The 20,993-nt window shown below is 35.4% G+C and overlaps 1 protein-coding gene across 9 annotated transcripts in view; it reads right to left on the reverse strand.

The window, feature by feature from the left end:
- Positions 1 to 20,993, reverse strand: part of LCOR (ligand dependent nuclear receptor corepressor) — a 129,721-nt gene that overhangs the window by 41,729 nt on the left and 66,999 nt on the right. For 8 of the 9 annotated variants that reach the window (XM_081243968.1, XM_081243969.1, XM_081243971.1 and 5 more), the window contains one exon: positions 2,652 to 2,784. The exons of the other annotated variant lie outside the window; for it this stretch is intronic. In XM_081243968.1, coding sequence (XP_081100094.1) covers positions 2,652 to 2,784 — 133 coding nt within the window. The remainder of the gene's footprint in view (positions 1 to 2,651; positions 2,785 to 20,993) is intronic. 9 annotated transcript variants of the gene reach the window in all.

The raw sequence follows: 20,993 nt of genomic DNA on the forward strand, positions 1-20,993 counted from the left end.
TAATTTAATGTTTTAATGTTATTGTATCTTTGTATCCTCTGAAAAGTTGGATAATATATAATAAAGAAAGCTTCCAAATAGGAAGCAAAATGAAGTAATTTATGAGATGTCTCTGTGTTTAACTAGATTAATAAATATTAAAGAAACTTGTAAAGAGTCAAAGATTTTAGGATAAAGACCATAAATTGCTACCTTTGAGCTTTAAATGCCTGCAGCATATTTTGCCTCTTTATTGAATAACTAATATAATAAAGAAACAATTCATGTTTACGAATTGATGACATCTCTGCCATCTGAATTTCTACGTCTTTTGAAAGTTTCTCGAACACATTTCATTCTTTCATTTACTTAGAACACAATATCTATAAACCTAGCCATGCTTAGGGGAACATGCACAATTGAGTCAAATAAAAACAACAAATCAGGTCAAAGTTAAAACTACAGAAAAACACGTGAATGCTACATCATAGCCACCTGTTATGTTTTTAAAATGCAAAACTAACTTTTAGGGAAGTGTCAAATTTTCTGAGACAACTGACAAAGCAAGCTGAAAAGAAATGATTATGACAGCTGTAGAAGGTTTACTGTTCTTAAACTGGAATTTATTATAGAGTCCATTACCACAAAAGCCTACTTTTATTTGCATCTAATGTTTCTACCTAGCTATATATTACCTGTTCATACTCCATTATTTAAAACATACAATTTGCAATACTTGGAAACAAAGGACTAAATCCAAATACCTGAATTATTTATTAAAAACAAAATATTCTCCTCAGATTAAACTGCCTGTTATATCTCTGGATACTGAACATTTTTTGTATTAATTTGAAGACTACTAATGCCCATCTTTGAGACATTTCCAAGAGGATTAATAAAATATCTAAAAATAACAATATTAATACATAAAGGGGAAACTTGCAACTGCAAAGCAATAGTTCTTTCTCTGAGCATCATACGCCAGTAGACAGACAAATACACAAACTTAACTTTACAATTTCAGAGGATTCTCATCTCTCAAGACTGATTCCAAGGTAAGAATTCCTCTCCAAAAGGGTATATGCCCCAAATTAAATTTCTAAATAAGAAAATTTACAAGAATTTTAACCTAAGTTATACCTACATGACAAAGGGATGGGACTAGTAGAGAAGCAGGTTAGAATTCTCTTCATCTATCTGCTTGTGATTAACCTCATTAACTCCCCCTAAGCAAAGGGTGGATGACAAGTGGTTCCTCCATGTAAATTAGGAAGAGGAGTTCCTCTTTTCAGATAATGTATTCCTGCAGCATTAGACCCATGACTCAGTAAACATCCTAAAGGAGAGGAGTAGCAGAGAAGCTGGAAAAATATTTTATTTAGTTAATAAACTGAAAGAACTGATCAGTCATTTATACATTAAATGTGAGTTACTTTAATAAAATAATCAAATGTTCATAAAACTAACATTTTGAACATAATTTTGAAATCAGGGTACTTTATGGAAATGATATTGTGAGCATGGAATCCTTGGTTGGGAGCTTTAGGTGAGAGAGTACTAGAGGATATTAAAAGAGAAGTGAGAAGTACTAAAAGATTTAATTTTACCTGGGGATCTGATGGAAGAAGAAAAAAATTGCCTCTGGAAACAAAAATCTTATGCATTCCTTAATTTCATATGTCACACTTCACCTCATACTCCCTTTTGAAAATATTGATCACATTAACCAAAAGCTCAGCTGGTCTCCAAGTGTAACCAACCCATTAGAATCTGCACTTATCAGACTTTTAACTAGTGTACAGGCAAAAATCACCCCTCAAACTTCGGAAAGAAGAAGGGAATTTCCAAAGGAATGAGAGGTGTAAACTAGAACATGTGAAGAAATATTAAAGAAAGTGGAATCATTGAGTCTGCTGAAGATGAAATAAGGATATTCAGCATTATCAGAAGTTTGTAAAAAACTTTAGAGCCTGTCATAGTAACCTCCATCTTGGAACTAGAGGGATGGCATAACTAAGGAATACAAATTCATTTAGAAACAATTTCTCTAATTTTAATAATTTAATTTTTTTTAGTAAAACAAGGCTGCATCAAGGAGAAAAAAAGTTTGCAAATCTAATTTTCAGATTAAGTTTTATATTTTTTTCTCCAAATGAAATTTCAGTGAGGAATTACTAAAATTTTACAGTTTGCTTTATGATTATCAGTGGCTAAAACAGTGAATTTTTTTGTTTGTTTTTGGCTGCTCTGCGTGGCTTGCAGGATCTCAGTTCCCCAATCAGGGAATGAACCTGGGCCACGGCAGTGGAAGCCTGGATTCCTAACCACTAGGCCACCAGGGAACTCCCAACAGTGACTATTTATGTAAGAAAATTTGTCTAACAAAATAAAGAACTACTGAGACCTTATAATTTTCACACTTTCATAACAATTTTAAGAATTATTTAACTAAATCTTACATGGCACCATCACTGCAGAGCAAGAAGGAGGGAGAAGGGTTGCCTCACCTTATTCCAAATTTAACTTGACCAAAGGAATATAGAGAATTATAAAGTATACTATCAATAAAGAAAAATGTTTTTAAAGGTAATTCTTTTTAAAAATGACATTGAAATTAAGGAGACTAAGATAAGACAAGCAGATGCTAAATGTCATTCTTCACTGGAACCAACCTTTTCTACAAAAGACTGCATTGAGGAACTCTTCTGCTTGTCTCTCGAATCGAATGATTTTTGCTTGCTCTTGTTTAAGCAGAGCTTCTTGCCCAGCTCCCGAAGCTGGTTCATCCAGACCGACTAAGTGTCCCTGCAAAAATATTTGGTGAAATATTTGCACAAAAATCTTTCCCCATTCAATATCAAAAGCACAGATCCAAAATCAAAGACAAATGTTAGTAACAGATAAGACAAATCATTTTAATACAATTAAAATATTTTAAAACTTCAGGATAATATTTATCTCCACAAAAGTACAAAAGCAAAATGAATAGAAAAATATGCTTTGGGTGTTTTTAATCCATGTTTTTTGATTATGAGTTTTGTTTAAATTTATAGGTTAACTCTAATTGAACTATAATTACTAAAGGGAAAATTTCTTTGAGCATTCAAATACATCGGTTCTTATTACGCTACAGCAACAGTTTATAGACAACCCAACTCAGATAAAAAGCTATCTTAAACACCAAATCTCATTTGAGAATCATGTTTGCCCTCCTAGTATATTTTCTCTAAACACAAAACAAACATTTTAAAAGGGCCATTAGGAGGGAAAACTCAAAAATAACGTACCTGAATTCCTAATTCTGTCCCTAGAGTACTGTTTTATAAATGGTAACTTTCGAATCTTTAGTGGGTTGTGAAATTAATAGGTCAAAACTAGCACTAGAAGAAAAAAACTGAAAAATAGAGTGCACTGCATTATAAGAGTTAAACAGTTCAGTATCTTAAGGGTAAAAACTTCAGTATTATATATATATATAATACTTATATATATATATATATATGTTTGCAATATAAAAATGTGTGTCCTAATCACAAAGTTTCAAAATGCTGCACTAGACGACTCCCAGAATACGCTCTCAGACTGCAGGAGCACTGGACTAGGCTGACAAAGCTTTACACTTACTTCCACCCTTGTAGCTAATAAACAAACAGGAAACTATGATGGTAGAATGTAAGAGTATGAAGAAAAAGTACATCTTTTAAGAGTTCAAGTGCATATAATTTTCTTCACTGCAATGTATCAACACATGCATTTACTTATACCATGAAAAACTTAAAAGTGCTCTAAATAAGAAAATGGGACATACCTTGCCACAATGAAAAGGAAGTAAACAAGATACCAAAGGCATGTTACAATCCACAAATGATTTCCTCAAAAATTTTAAATATACCCAATGATATCTGCAATTGGTTTTCTATGATTTCCCCATCACCGGACTGTGTCAACAGTGCAACCAAAATATGTATTTTGCAAAGACACATTCAGCATCAATTATATATTGTAAATAGTTCACTATGAAGAACTCTCGCACACTCAAATTAAAACAACAACCCCTTAACATTTCCACGTAAGACATATTAAGTTTGCCATATAATTAGCTTAAAAATTTTTAAACAAAATATTTTAAATGTTATGAATCATTACAAAAACCTCTATTATAGTTGTATTTGCCAACATTCTCTTCTATGGATTAAAGAAATTATTAAGAAAGTAACTTTTAAAAACGAATCACAAAAATAATATAATTTTGATACAGATTTAACATTTAAAATGTATCAGGAACAGGTATTAGAGTTTGATAAAATCCTCATTTACATTATACTTTAATGCCATTTCATTGTTTATTGATTTTCAAAAATCAGACATTACACGGCACAACTATACTTAAGTCCTTAGCCCTACATTCAGTCAGTGTAGTCAGACTCTGAACAGAGTATCTATACTTAAACTATGTTTAATGTAGCATTCAGGCTACTTTCTAAACCTAAATCAACACAGGGCAACTAACCTAGCATTCAATAAGGCAGTTGCTACATATTCTTTTTTGAACCAAACACCAATTTATCAACTTGTACTCTGAAATACACAGCTTACTTTTAGTTGGTTCCTAATAATTATAGTCACATCTATTCATTTTGTTTTTAAACAGTTTTACTGAGATATGATACACACACCATACAATTCACCCATTTAAAGTAAAGTCAATGCTTTTTTAGTATATTCACGTAAGTGTGGAACCATCACCATAATCTAACTTTAGAACATTTTTGTATCCCAAAAGGGAACCCTGCAACCAATAACAGTCACTCCCCATTCTCCCAACCTTGGTCAACCACTGTATTATTTTCTGTCTCTATAAGACTTAACTAATTCCGGAAATTTCACATAAATGGAATTATACAATACTTGGTTTTTTGGTGACTGAGTTCTTTTTCCTAGAATAATACTTGCAAGGTTCATCCAAGTTGTAGCATATATCAGTATTTACTTCCTTTTTACTGCCAAATAACATTCCTTCCGTTCTAAGGATATACAATATTTTATCCATTCATCAGTTGATGAACTTTTTTGGGTTGTTCCTACTTTTTGTCTACTGTGATATGAATAATGATGCTTTTAATATCTGTGTACAAGTTTTTCTGTGGATATATATTTTCATTTCTCTTGGATATATACTTAGGAGTGGAATTTCTGGATCATATGCTAACTGTGTTACCATTTTGAGGAAGTGTCAAACTATGTTCCAAAGTAGCTGCACCACTTTATATTTCCAACAGCAATGAGGGTTCCAATTTCTCTACATACTCATGAACATGTTATTTTTTTGATTACACCATCCTAATATACAAGAAGTGGTATCTCATGATTTAGATTTGTATTTCCCTAATGACTACTGATGTTAAGTATCTTTTTGTGGGCTATTGGCCAAATATCTCCTTCAGAGAAATGTATACTCATACAGTTTGCCCAGTTTTTTTTTTTTTAGAAGATGTTGGGGGTAGGAGTTTATTAATTAATTAATTTATTTTTGCTGTGTTGCATCTTCATTTCTCTGCGAGGGCTTTCTCTAGTTGTGGCAAGTGGGGGCCACTCTTCATCACGGTGCGTGGGCCTCTCACATCATGGCCTCTCTTGTTGCGGAGCACAGGCTCCAGACGCACAGGCTCAGTAGTTGTGGCTCATGGGCCTAGTTGCTCCATGGCATGTGGGATCCTTCCAGACCAGGGCTCGAACCCGTGTCCCCTGCACTAGCAGGCAGATTCTCAACCACTGCGCCACCGGAGAAGCCCTGCCCAGTTTTTAATTGGGCTATTTATCTTTTTATTGTTGAGCTGTAAGAATTCTTGATATATTCTGGATACAAGTCCATTATCAGACATATAATTTGCAAATATTTTCTCCCGTCCATAAGCTTTCTTAACACTTCATTGATGCTACTGTTTAGAAGTACAAAAAAGGTTTTAATTTTAATGAATTCCAATTTGTCTATTTTTTGTTATTTGTGCTTTTGGTATTGTATCTAAAAAACTAGTGATTAACCCATGGTCGTGAAGATTTACTCCTATGTTTTCTTCTAAAAATTTTATCGTTTTAGGACTTACTTTTGGATCTATAATCCATTTCAACTAAATTTTTCTGTATGGTATAAGAAGGGGTCCAACTTCCTTTGTGAAAAATCACTGGCCATAAATTTTACTTCTGGATCTCAATTCTATACCATTGATCTCAATACATCTGTCCTTATGCCAGTAACACACTACGTTGATCATTATAGTTTTGTAGTAAGTTTTGAAATTGGGAAGTGTGAGTCCTGCCAATGTATTCTTTTATAAGACTGTTTTGGCTATTCAGGGTCTCCTGAATTTTCATATGAATTTTAGGATCAACTTGTCAATTTCTGCAAAGAAACTGGCTAGTGTCTTGACAGGGAATGCACAGATCATCTGGGAGAAAATGCCGTCTTCATAACATTGAAACTTCCAATCCATGAACACGGGATGTCTTTCCATTAACTTAGATCTTCTTTAATTTCTTTCAACAGTGTTTTGTCATTTACAGTATATGAGTCTTCCACTTTTTGTTACATTTATTCCTAATATTTTATTTTTTAAAGCTATTGTAAATGGAATTTTCTTAATTTCTTGTTTAGATTATTCACTGCTAATGTCTAGAAATACAACTATTTTTTTAAAGTCCTGTATTCTGCTACTCTACCGAACTTGCTTATTAATCTAATAGTGTCTTGTAGATTCCTTAGGATTTTCTATATACAGTATCATGTCATCTGCAAATACAGATATTTTTACTATTTCTTTTACAATCTGGATAACTTCGGTTTCTTTTTATTGCTTAACTTCCAAAGATAGAACCTCTTGTAAAACGCTCAACAGAGAAATGATGAGAGTAGACGTCCTTGTCCTGTTCCTGATTTTAGGGGGAAACTGTTCAGTCTTTTATTATTAAGTACGATGTTAGCTGTGTATTTTCGTAGGTCAGGTAGAGGAAGTTCCCTGCTATTCTAGTTTGCTGGGCATTTTCATGATGAAAAGGTGCTGGATTTGGCCAAGTGCTTTTTGGGGAGGCATATATTGAGATGATCATGTGATTCCTGCCACTTATTCTATTAATACATTGTATTACATTAATTGATTTTGGGGTGTTGAACCAACCTTGCATTCCTGAGATAAATCTCACTTAATAATGGTGTATAACAGCTTTTATATGTTGCTGGATTTGGTTTGCTAATATTGTGTTAAGGATTTTTGGTGGTGATACTGGTGTGTAGTTTTATGGACTAGTGATATTGGTCTGTAGTTCTGTTTTTTTGTGTCTTTGCCCGGTTTTGATTTTCAAATAATATTGGTTTCACAGAATGAGGAAATCTTCCTTCTTTATCTTAGACAAGTTTGTGAAGAATTGGTATTAATTCTTCTAAAAATATCTGGTAGAAATCACCAGTGAAGACATCTAGCCATAGGCTTTTCTTTTTTTTTTTTTGCGGGCCTCTAACTGTTGTGGCCCTCTCCCATTTTAGAGCACAGGCTCCGAACGCGCAGGCTCAGAGGCCATGGCTCACAGGCCCAGCCGCTCCGCAGCATGTGGGATCCTCCCGGACCGGGGCACGAACCCGTGTCCCCTGCATCGGCAGGCAGACCCTCAACCACTGCGCCACCAGGGAAGCCCGGCTTTTCTTTTTTGAAAGTTTAAAAGTGGCTAATTCAATCTCTACTTGTTCTAGGTCATATTAATTTCCTAGGGCTACTATATTATCACAAACTATACTCTCTCAAAGCGCTGAAGTCTAGAAGTCTAGGCTCCTTCTGAAGGCTCTAGGAAAGAGTCCTTCCTTGCCTCTTCCTAGCTTCTGCTGGTTGCCAGCAGTCCTTGGTGTTTCCTGGCTTGTGACAGCATAACTCCAATTTTTTCCTCCATCTTTACATGCCCTTCTTCTCTGTGTGTGTGTGTCTGTGTTTCCAACTCTCTCACTTTATAAGGATACCAGTTATTGGATTTAGGGCCCACCTGAATCCAGTATAACTCCATCTTGACTTCATTACATCTGCAAAGACCCCATTTCCAAGTAAGGCCATGTTCACAGATACCAGGGGTTAGAACTTCAACATTATCTTTTTGGGGGGACACAATTCAACCTGCAACATATGTCTGATCAGATTTTCTATTTCTCCTCAAGTCAGTTTTGGTAGTTTGTGTCTTTCTAGGCATTTACACTGATTTCATCTAAATTATCTAATATTTTGCATACATATTATCAACAGTATTCCCCTTATAATCCTTTTTATTGTTGTAAGGTTAGTAGTGGTCTCTCCTATACTGCTTGTAATTTAGTAATTTGAATCTTTTCTCTTTTTATCTTGCTCAGCACTAAAGATTTATCAATTTTATTGATCTTTTCATAGAACCAACTTTTGGTTTGATGATATTCTTTATTTTACTATTTCATTTATTTCTGCTCTACTTATGTCTTTATTTCTGTTTATTTATTATTTAGTTTGCTCTTCTTTTTCTAGACCCAAGGTGTACAGTTAGGGTATTGATTTGAGATCTTTTTCATTTAATGTAGGCATTTGTAGCTATAAATTACCATTAAGCACTGCTAGCTATATCTCATAAGTTTTGGTATGTTTTTATCCATCTCAAACTACTTTCTAATTTCCTTTGTGATTTCTTCTTTGATCTATTGGTTATTTAGAAATGCTTTGTTTGATTTCCACATATCTGTGAATTCCTCACATTTCCTCTGTAACTGATTTCTAATTTCATTCCACTGTGATTGGAAAACATACTTTGTATAATTGCAATTCTTTAAAATTTATTTATGTCCCAGCATATGGTCTCTCCTGGAAAGTGTTTCATGTGCACTTGAGAGGAATGAATATTTTGCTCTTGTTGGGTGGAGTGTTCTATAGATGTCTGTTAAGTTTAGCTGATTCATAGTGTTGTTCAAGTCTTCCATCTTTGTTGATCTTCTGCCCAGATGCTCTATCCATTACTGAAAGTGGGCTATTGATGTGTCCAACTATTATTGTTGAATTGTCTATTTCCCCCTTCAATTCTGTAGCATTTTGCTTCATGCATTTTGGGGCTCTGTTGTTAGAAGACAATACATTTATAGTTATAGACTGACCCTTTTCTCATTAGAAAATGTCCCTCTTTATCTCTAGTTCTCCAGCAGTGTGCAGCCTCTGATTGCACTTCTCAGAGGATGCTATCTTGAGCATGCACAGTCTCTCTGTCCACCAGGAATAGCTATGAATTTAGCTCTTTGGCAGTTTTTTTTCTTGGGTCTCTCCTTTATAAGCTTCTGGTTGATCTGCCTATAGCGGTGTCACAAACCCAGCTGTTAGTCTCTACTAACTGTTCTACTGTTTTTGCCACACCCTGGGGCATAAATTGCATTCAGTCTGATCCAATAAAAGTGGAGCCTCGGGCCTCCCTGGTGGCGCAGTGGTTGAGAGTCCGCCTGCCGATGCAGGGGATACGGGTTCGTGCCCCGGTCTGGGAGGATCCCATATGCCGCGGAGCGGCTGGGCCCGTGAGCCATGGCCGCTGGGCCTGCGCATCCGGAGCCTGTGCTCCACAACGGGAGAGGCCACAACAGTGAGAGGCCCGCGTACCACAAAAAAAAAAAAAAGTGGAGCCTCATTGCAGGGGCAGGGTGTTGCCAGCATTTGAGGCTTGCTCCAACCCCAGGAGGGCACTTCCTCTTTTTTCCTGGTTCTCTCTTTTAAACTTCTAACTTGTCTGCTATTTCACTTGTTTCTATTAGTATCATGGAGCTACCAGCCTCCTTTTAACTGTTCACCACAAAGATCTTCATAATTTTCAACATCTTTTTGCAAGCTCTGCTCCAAATAAAGTCAGTCTCCTTGGGAGAGCTACAGAGTTATCTGTTTTTAAGGCCTGCCTCTCCCTTAGGAAGAACCTTTGTGCCGCTCTGCACAGGAACTGGGAGCTGCGACAGTGACCCAATTCTCTCAGAGTGACATTTGTGCTCTATGAGTGGGGGTGCCGGATGACTTGCCCCTCCTGGATGGAACCTCTGTGTTATGAATGAGGCCTGGCCCAGCAACTGGGGCCTACTATTCTCAGCCTGCTGTGCCTAGAGTAGACTTCCACTCACAGTAAAGGCTGAGTCAGGGAAGGGGGCCCTACAGGCCTTTTGACCTCGCCTGCCTGCATGAAGGCTTCTGCAACAAGAATCTAGAATGTATAAAAGAGGCCCACAGTCTGCTCCTCCTGTTCAGAGTGGAACGTCCCTCAAACTGAGCTCAGGGAAGTAGGTGGGAGTGGGTCATGGCTCAAATGTCACTGACTCTTGTTCTTACTGAGATTTACTAGACTTTTTTTTTTTTGAACAAATGATTCTCCATTTACTGTATGCCCTTAAGATATTCCGAGTTTAAATAATTATTTTAAAATAATTTCACCAGTTAAATAGTTGTTTTGATTAAAATAATCCTAACCAAATAATAACCAAAGATGAAAAATATACCACAGAATCATATACTCTTTTCAAGTGCATCTGGCCACCAAATTAAAAATTTATAGCAATGGTACATAAACAAAATGCAGCTCATCCTCCCTCACTGTACTTAAGTACACCAAAAATAATCAACAAGAACAAAAAAGTTCCTATGACACAGAGCTAAAAAAGCTAATACAGTAGTCAGGGGATAGGAAGTTAAAACAATTCATGTAATTTCCCCTCCCTCATACATGAATTCTAAAAGGAATCATTATGTATGGTGTGGCAAAAAACAACAAAATGATGTGACATACTCTTCTGTAAATAAAAAACCACTGTTCTTTGCATTTATTATCCCTATTTATTAAACAAGTTCTTGGCCCAGAACTAAATAGGAATAAAGCTTGAGATCGATCAGAACTGGAATTTATATCACCTACGAGTTGCTTCCTTCACGATTCAGGAATTGGTCTACCTAGACTAGTTGGTTCATAGCCAGAGGTCACCCTGTCATATCAGAATCTACTGTGGGCTTCTTAAAAGCATACATGCCTAGAACATACTCCCAGAGCTTCTGATTCTGTAGCTCTGGGGTAGGGAGTAGTCATTATGTTTTTTAAATGCTCTCTCCTTAATAAGGAACTGAAAAAAGCATCATCGGTATCATACTTTAAAAATTATTACATATTTATAAAAAGTCTTTGTATTTGGGAAGGCAAACCCCACTTGTTATTTATATTTTCCAAAATGTCCTGGTTATTCTAGCTTTATTCTTTCAGACTGCATTTAAAATCACTCAGTCAATTCTGTTCCCACCACCACCAGCTCTCCAAAGAAGACGTGTTTTGATCTGAATAGGATTATATTTAGAAAGTAATTCAGGAAGAAGTAACATCCTTAAAAATATTCAGTCTTCTCTTTTAGGAACTGCTTTACATTTATCTTAAAATTTAATGAATCTCAAAATTCTGTTGTTTATTCATATAGTTCCCACATATTTATTATTTTACATTTTTACTGTCATGAAAAGAATGTTTATTTTCTAACTGCTAGCGCTGGCAAAATGAAGAATGTGTGCATATGTGCGTGTAAAACTTAAAACTTAATTCTGTACATGGCTTTCAGGGGAAAGTGTAGGCCATCTGTCTCCAGTTGCTATGTTCTCTGGTAGCCTCACCAGTTTATGTCAATTTTCCAACATCCTTTTAAGGGAGCTGTGAGAGTGGTAGGGAGAGGTAGAGGAAAAGGGAGCTGCAGCAAGCCGTCAACACTTTGTGGTCTAATGACTCATCACCCAAAGCAGAAAAAAAGATATACTGAATGGGCTGAGATCTTCTTCAACCAGAAAAGACCTCCAATTCTTTTTTTTTTTTTTTTTTCGGTATGCAGGTCTCTCACTGTTGTGGCCTCTCCCGTTGCGGAGCACAGGCTCCGGACGCGCAGGCTCAGTGGCCATGGCTCACGGGCCTAGCCGCTCCGCGGCATGTGGGATCTTCCCGGACCGGGGCACGAACCCGTGTCCCCTGCATCGGCAGGCGGACTCTCAACCACTGCACCACCAGGGAAGCCCAACCTCCAATTCTTTATTAAGCTTTTGGTTATATCAAACTACATAATCCATATAATATATTCTTTTATCCTTTACTACTTTTTTGGGAATGGCAAAGAAACAAACATCCAAAAGGTGTTTCCAAATAAGTTTACAACTTTTCTCAACAACTTAAAGTACTATCTCTCTGTACTACTAGAAATGCTGAAGAAAATTCTTCAGGCTGAAGGGAAATGACACTACAAAGCTAAGAGAAATTAGAGATGATGTGAATAAAGAGGAGATAAACCATGATCATAAACTGGAAGGCTCAATATTGTTAATGTGATAATTCTCTCCAAACTGATCTATAGATTCAGTGCAATCCTAATCAAAATTCTAAAGGGTTTTTTTTTAAAAAGAATAAGCTAATTTTAAAATTTATATAAAAGGTCAAGGATCTAGATTATCAAAGCAAGTTTGAAAAAGAAAGCAAAGTTAGGGGATTCATACTACTTGATTTCAAGATATAAAGATATAGCAATCAAGACACTGTGGTATTGATGTAAGGATAGACATACAGTTTAATGGCACAGGACAGAGTTCAGAAATACACCTACATGTATATGATCAACTGACTTAAAGATGCCAAAGTAATTCAATTCGGAGGGGGAGAGGAGCTCTTTTCAACAAATGGTGCTAGAACTGGATTATCTTACAGAATATAATAAGCCTCAACACTTAACTCACACACCATATACAAAAATTAACTAGAAATGGATCATAAATCAAAATGTAAGAGTTAACATTACTAAACTTCTAGAAGAAAATATGAAATTTTCCTGTGTTTGATATTGGATTAGGCAAAGATTTCTTCAACAGGACACAAAAACATGAATTTTAAGAGAAAAAACTGACAAGGGGTTTTAGAATATAAGTTTTTTTAAAACAGCTAAAGATTTATACAGTGTTTTACATGGGTATGTATAGAGAAAGATGCTCAACATCACTAGTCATCAGGGAAATGAAAATTAAAATCACAATGAGATACTACTACAGACCAACCAGAATGGCTAAAGTTTAAAAGACCAACAATATCAAATGTTGTCAAAATGTGGAATGTTGGAACTCCCAATACATTGCTGATAGAAATGCAAAATGTTTCAGTCACTTTGGTGAAACGTATGATAGTATTTCATAGGGTTAAATATGCAATTACAATACTACCTAGTAATTCCAATTCTAGGTATTTATCCCAGAGAAATGAAAATACATGCCCAAAGACTATGTGAATAAGCCTAACAGTCAACATCTGGAAACAATTCAAAGTCTATTAAAAAAATGAATGGATTAACAAATAGTGGCATATCCATGCTACAGAGACCTACTCAGCAACAAAAAGGAACAAAACATCATATACAAAATCAGGAATGAATATTTAAAAATTATGCTAAGTGAAAGAAGTCAAAAACAAAAGACTACATATCTATAATTCCTATTATAGAAAATTCTAGAAAAAAAAACTACAGTGATTGCCTGGGTCTGTAGGTCCAATAAATGGATTGACTACAAAGGGGCATGAGAAAACGTTTCAAGGTGAGGAAACTGTCCTGTACCTTGACTGTGCTTGCAGTTATCAACTGTATACAATTACCTAAATCCATTAATCTGTACTCTAAAGTGGATTTATTTTATTGTGTATAAATATTGCCTCAATAAAAATCATTAAAAATAGGTTTAGGGTATTAAAGATGCTAGATACTGAATGTATCACTGAATTGTGACTCCTGAACTAACCATCTGAAATCAAAGAAATGATTTTTACTTACATTTTCAGAGTCACAAAGAAATGTGACACATTTTCAAAAACTCATGTGAATATCTTTCTCCTCAAGCAAGCATACTTTTAGGTTAAAAAACAGTATCTTTTACTTGCCATCCACTTCTTTGCATAGTATTCTGAATAGATATGTCAGTGGCCATGAATTGCTGGCATTTTGATATATTTTTTCTTTATCCTTAGATATAAATGAAGATAAGGAGGCTGATTATTGCCCAACATCTGGTCTTTGTTAATGAAGCTGTATGTAGATTGGACAAAAAAGTAGGTGTATACGTTAACAGTTCCTTACCAAAGGAACCAGATTCCCCCTACGAAAATGGAATCCAGTACTGGAACACAGAAAAGACCCAAAATGAACCCAAAATATCCTGTACCAGAAAGTAAGAAAGGGTTCAAAAAATGATGGGGACATTTCAAAAACGACATAGGTTAACTTGAAGGGGTTCCCACTAATCAGATCTCAGACACTAGATGATAACCTATTGAATAGAATAAGAATCTTGACTCCAAACAAACAGAGGGAAAGAGAAAGCTCTTCCTCACAGTGTAAAGCCAACTAAACAATGTGAAAGAAATAACGGAGTTAGAAAGGTCACTATTTTCAAATAATTGGAAAATTAACTTATTCCAGCAAGAAACTACCATCAATACTAAAACTGAAATGATGAAAGTTTGATGAGGAAAAAAATACATTGCCTCAACTTATCTGTGTACAAATTACTTATTAATCACAAGGGGAAAAATAGTAATATTTCAGTGGACAAACCCAGTGGACATCAACCTTGCCAAGGTTAACATCACCTACTAAACTGACACGAATACATCACTTAATATTCCTGCTAAAAGATCATGACCTGAATTTAATCATGAAGAAACAATCTGAAAACCTAAACTGAGAGACATTCTACAAAATGAATGACGTGCACTCTTCAAATATGTAAATGTCACTAAGAAATAAAAGGCTGAGGAACCATTCTAGTTCAAAGGAGCCTAAAGAGTGGTGAAAATCAAATTCAATGAGTGATCTTAAATAGGATTTTTGGATTAAAGGAGTGGGTAAAAAACTATTAAAGTCATTGGGACAATTGGTAAAATTTAAACGAGATTCATAGATTAGACAGATATACATCAAAGTAACTTTCCTGATTTTTGGTAACTGTACTGTGTAGTTAAGTAAGTGGATATCCTTATTCTTAGGAAACAGAAATAAACATGAAACTATTTAGGAGTAAAGAGGTATGAGGGGTATGATGTCCATCACTTATTCTCATGTGGTTCAGGAAAATGTGTGTGTTACATGTAGTATCTATGACAGAAAGAATGAGAATGAGTTAATAAGGCAAATGTGGCAAAATGTTAAATGGTGACTGGCACTTGAAAATTTCCATGCTATTCTTTTAACTTTTTTATAAATGTGAAATTATTTGAAAGTTAAAAGTTTAAAAAAGTAGGGTGGACAAATGCTGAATCTTACTTTTCTTCTACAAGCCAAATCTCCCTTGTTCCTCTCCCACCCTCTTCTCTATAATCCTACCTGTTCTGCCATTAAATTTTATTTCCTTGTGTTGTTGCTCTGATACACAGTTAGAGGAAGAATAACAAAGAGAATAGTAAGTAAGGTATGGAAGTTAATAACCTTCAGCATTTGCTTAATCTCAACAACCTGATGAAGATATTCAAGACAGAATAAAACATTTTCTGTCAAGGGCCAGATAGTAAATATTTTAGGCTTTGCAGGCCACATACAGTAACATCTCTTTTTTCCCCCTCCAAAACCACCTCTTCAAGCTTGCAGGCATTACAAAAACAGACTGTGGGCTGGATTTGGAAACAGGTCTCAGCTTTCTGACCCCTGATAGAATTATTAAATTTCTCTAAGAACTATACAAAAGTAGCTCTCTCTACTGATCCCTGAAAATAGCAAGGACATTACTGAATAAATGAAGCAACAAAATTATATCAGCATGGTAGTTAGTTCTCAGGGCAATAAACAGTTAATAAAGTTAAACTTTAAACAAAAAATAAAGATTAACATTTCTTAAAGTTTCTTTTGTAACTCTAAAGTTTATCACCTTTGAGTTTGGGTTGGGGGGGATAAGAATGGGGAAGGTCACTTACATAGCTGCAGATTTTCTTTTTAAGAGATAACACCTCAGGAAAGGAAATAAAAGAAAAAATAAGTTTCACTTGGGAAAGGTAAGATGGCCTATATTTAAGAAGTGTGATACAAAACTGAAGGGGTGACATTTTAGAGCTGTTCCTGTCTGAATTCAAGACCATTCCCATGCTGTACTGGGATTCTCCAAATTCAAATGGTATTTTTAAAAAATTCACACCATATAGTATAGAAAATCTGTGAATTAGAAGCATATGTATGCATGCAGGTTTTGTAATAATTATGTTAGAAAGGCCTATGTGAGTAGAACATGGGCCTATAGCTATAGTCATGTCCGCTACCCATGGCTTACTGACATTTCAAGCAATGAGCTAAAAAGAGCTGACAAGATGCAACTCATTGATTTAAATACCACTCTCCTATGTCTTATTATTTTAAATGCCAGCAAGTCTTAGGGAAAATGGTTCCACCATGTTAAATGCTTATACTCTTTAAGGTCAGTTACCTAAAAAGAAACCTTCTTACTTCGTGTAAGTTATTACTTTTTACATTAACCAAGTATGAATTGTTGTGCTTAATACAATGTTTACTGTATGTCAGTTACCTTCAATTTTGTTAAGCAGACCAACAGGTTAAAGAATAGGAAAACAACAAAGTCTGAAGCCTGAATATATATCAAGAGTTAAATAAAGTATTAAAAATGTACAACAAAATTACCACGAATGACTCTTACCAGTATATCTAATTGTTATTACTGTGCTTGGAAATTAAGCCTAAAGTGCAAGTACCAAATGATTATTATTACCATTATACTTAATTTACCAGTATCTATAAGCAGCACTTGCTATTATAGTTTTCCTTCCATTACACATGTATAGTTTTTAAAACATTAAAAGACAAATGCAAGCCGCCCCAGTCAATAACAAGTGTTTCTTATATCCTTCCACTAGTTGGAAATTAAAAGTTTATACTATTCCAATTATCATCCACAACCCAATTTCAATCAGAAGACTTCCTGAATTTCTAATCTGCTCTCAGTAATGACTGTGGGTTTCCTTAGGTGCCCAAGATCACTATAAACACAAGGATATCCAACTTCACATTGGAGGTAACAGTATTACAAAGCCTAGCTGAGGGTAATCCTGACTTTTTCTAAACTCCTATAGCACTTTATATATGCTACTCTCACAGAACTACTTTTATATAACCTGTATTGTATTTATTTATATATAAATATTTCTTACCTCCTCCACTAGACTACAGGTTTCTTGAAAATAGCATCTGTGGCTAAAACTTTTAATTATTCATAGTACCTTTATTTCAACCACAGTGGCTGGTGCCTTTTGACAAAATAAGTGTGAAGTATACAGCTGTTCATTTTAAATTCAGAAATAAGGAATTGAAGAAATCTTTTAAAAGAAAAAATAAATCTAAGAAATAAAAGGGCAAAGATTTAATATTGTTAAGATGTCAATACTGCCCCAAATCATTTACACATTTAATATATCCCCCATCAAAATCCCAATGGTGTTTTTTGCAGAAATACAAAAATCCATTCTAATATTCATATGGAATCTCAAGGGACTCCAAATAGCCAAACAACTTTGAAAAAGAGAAAAAAGTTGGAGGTACCACACTTTCTAATTTTAAAACTTATTACAGAGCTACAGTAATCAAAACAATATGGTACTTCGGTTGTTTCCATATCTTGGCAATTGTAAATACTGTTGCAATGAACATGGGGTGCATATATCTTTTCCAATTAGTTTTTGTAATCTTTGGATAAATACCCAAAGTGGGACAGCTGGATCATATGGTAGTTCTGTTCTTAATTTTTTTGAGGAATCTCCACACTGTTTTCCATAGTGGCTGTACCAATTTACATTCCCACCAACTGTGTATAAGGGTTCCCTTTTCTCCACATCAATGAATGGATAAAGACGTAGTATATATATATAATGGAATATTATTCAGCCATAAAAAGATGAAATCTTGCCATTTGTGACAACATGGATAAGACTTGAGAGTATTAAGCTAAGTAAAATAAGTCAGATGGAGAAAGAAAAATACCATGTGATTTTACTCGTGTGGAATATAACAAACAAAACCAAAAGAACAAAATAATGAACAAACCAAACCAAACACATAGATACTAAGAACGGTGCGGGGGGGATAAAGGGTATCAACTGTATGGTGATTTTTGGTGGTGAGCATGCTGTACTGTGTATATATAAGTAGAAATATAATGTGCACACATAAAACATATAATGTTATAAACCAGTTATGTCAATTAAAGATAAGTTTTAAAAAACCAATATGGTACTGACATAAAGACAGACACATAGAATAATGGAATAGAATAGAGAGTCCAGAAATAAACCCTCACATATATGGCCAAATGATTTTTGACAAGGGTGCCAAGACCATTCAATGGGGGAAAAGACCAATGGTGTTGGGAAAACTGGATAACCATATGTAAAAAGCATAAAGTTGGATCCTTACCTTATAACACATACAAAAATAAACTCAAAATGGATAAAGACCTAAAACTATAAAACACTTTGAAGAAAACATAGTGGGAAAAGCTTCATAACATTGGATTTGGCAAAGATTTTCTGGATATAACACCAAAAAAACAGGCAGCAAAAGTAAAAATAGATGAACTGGTTTACATCAAAATTTTAAAAGCTTCTGTTTATCAAATGACATAATCAAGAGTGAAAAGGCAACCTACAAACTGGGAGAAAATATTTGCAAATCATATATTTGATAGGGGCTGAATATTCACAAACTCCTACAACTCAACAACAGAACTTGATTTAAAAATGCGGAAGGGGCTTCCCTGGTGGCGCAGTGGTTGAGAGTCCGCCTGCCGATGCAGGGGACACGGGTTTGTGCCCCGGTCCGGGAAGATCCCACATGCCGCGGAGCGGCTAGGCACGTGAGCCATGGCCACTGAGCCTGCGTGTCCAGAGCCTGTGCTCCGCAATGGGAGAGGCCACAACAGTGAGAGACCCGAGTACCGCAAAAAAAAAAAAAAAAAAAAAATGGGGAAGGTACTTGACAGACATTTCTCCAAAGATGATAAACAAACAACCAACAAACACATGAAAAGATGCTCAACATCACAAATTATTAGGGAATGCAAATTAAAACCATCATCAGATACCATCTTCCATCCATTAAAATGGCTATGTAAAAATAAAAAATAAACAAAAAATGACAAATGTTGGCAAGGATGTGGATAAACTGAAATCCTTATGCACTGTTGGTGGTAATGTAAAATGGTGCAACTGATGTGGAAAAAGTTTGGTGGTCCCCCAAAAAAGAGAACTACCATATGATCCAGCAATTCTACTTCTGGGTATTTATCCAAAAGAAACAAAAACACCAACTCAAAAAGATGTTCACTGCAGCATTAATTACAATAGCCAAGATATGGAAGTAACCTAAGTGTCCGTAGATGTATGAATGGATAAAGAAAATGTGGTCAGTCCATCTACACACACACACACACACACACACACACACAGAGGAATAATACTAAGCTTTTTATGGAAATCTTGCCATTTGTGACAACATGGATACACCTTTAGGGCATTATACTAAATAAGTCAAACAAAGACAAATATTGTATGATCTCACTTTTATGTGGAATCTAAAAACAAAATAAAACACCTGAACTCATAGAGAACAGACTGGTGGTGGTGGGAGGGTGAAAAATGGGTGAGGGTAGTCAAAAAGTACAAACTTCCAGTTGCAAAATCTGTAAGTTTTAGGGATGTAATGTGCAGCATGGTGATTGTAGTTAATAATACTGTATTATAGGGACTTCCCTGGTGGCACAGTGGTTAAGAATCCTGCCAATGCAGGGGACACGGGTTTGAGCCCGGGTCTGGGGAGATCCCACATGCCGCAGAGCAACTAAGCCCATGTGCCACAACTACTGAGCCCACGTGCCTAGAGCCCGTGCTCCACAACAAGAGAAGCCACCGCCGTGAGAAGCCCACGCACCGCAACGAAGAGAGTAGCTCCTGCTCACGGCAACTAGAGAAAGCCCACGTGCAGCAACGAAGACCCAGCGCAGCCAAAAATAAATAAATAAAATAAATAAATTTGTAAAAAAAAATACTGTATTATATATTTGAAAGTTGCTAAGAGAGTAAATCTTAAAGTTCTTATCACAAGAAAAAAAAACTATAACTATGTGTGGTGATGGATGTTAACTAGACTTACTGTGATGATCATTTTGCAACATACACAAATACTGACCATTATGTTGTACACCTGAAACTAGTAAGTTATATTTCAATTATACCTCAATTAGAAAAAAAAATAAAAATAATAATAACCAAAAAATGGTTTCAAAAATGCATTGCTGGGCAATGCAATCTTATTTTCTTGAAATTATGTTTTTTTTGTTGTTGGTACAAGCAGAAAATTCCAAGTAGCAATTCAAGTGAGAGGAATACAGTTACTATAGCCTATTCCCCCTTGTTATTTTTTTTAAAACACTGCCTTCATAGTTGAGAGTTCCTCACTGTTCTTTGCCCTCAGTGTGAGCAAGTCAATTAGCCAGGATTCTTAAACTTAGGCATTCTTGCCTCACTGAATTCCTGCCAAGTGTTAACACCTACAGTTATACTGACTATATTCTAACTTCAATAAGAATCTCTCATCACTGTTCAGTAATTTCTTGTTGGTTCTTGCCTTCTTCAACTGCTCCCTCCTTTTAATAACTAATTTCTTCCTCCCACCAGTTTCTTTTCTTCCAAGAGTATAAATATTATGTATTTCCCCCTCCTCCCCAAAATATCTTTACTTAAACCAACTGCCCATTCCTTCTATGGTCCTGTTTCCTTCATCATCCCTGACACTGACAATTTTTCAAACTAGTAGTCTATATCTGTTTCTTAACTTCCACACCACTCACTTATTCATTAACCCTGTCAGACTTATAGTCTGGCTCCCACAACCAGTGTTCTTGAGAAGCTATTCTCTCAAAGCCCAATGGAGTATGTTTGGGGGTACTTCCTCA

Source organism: Mesoplodon bidens (assembly GCF_964165515.1).
Source record: "Mesoplodon bidens genome assembly, chromosome: 1".
NCBI classification, from domain to species: domain Eukaryota; kingdom Metazoa; phylum Chordata; class Mammalia; order Artiodactyla; family Ziphiidae; genus Mesoplodon; species Mesoplodon bidens.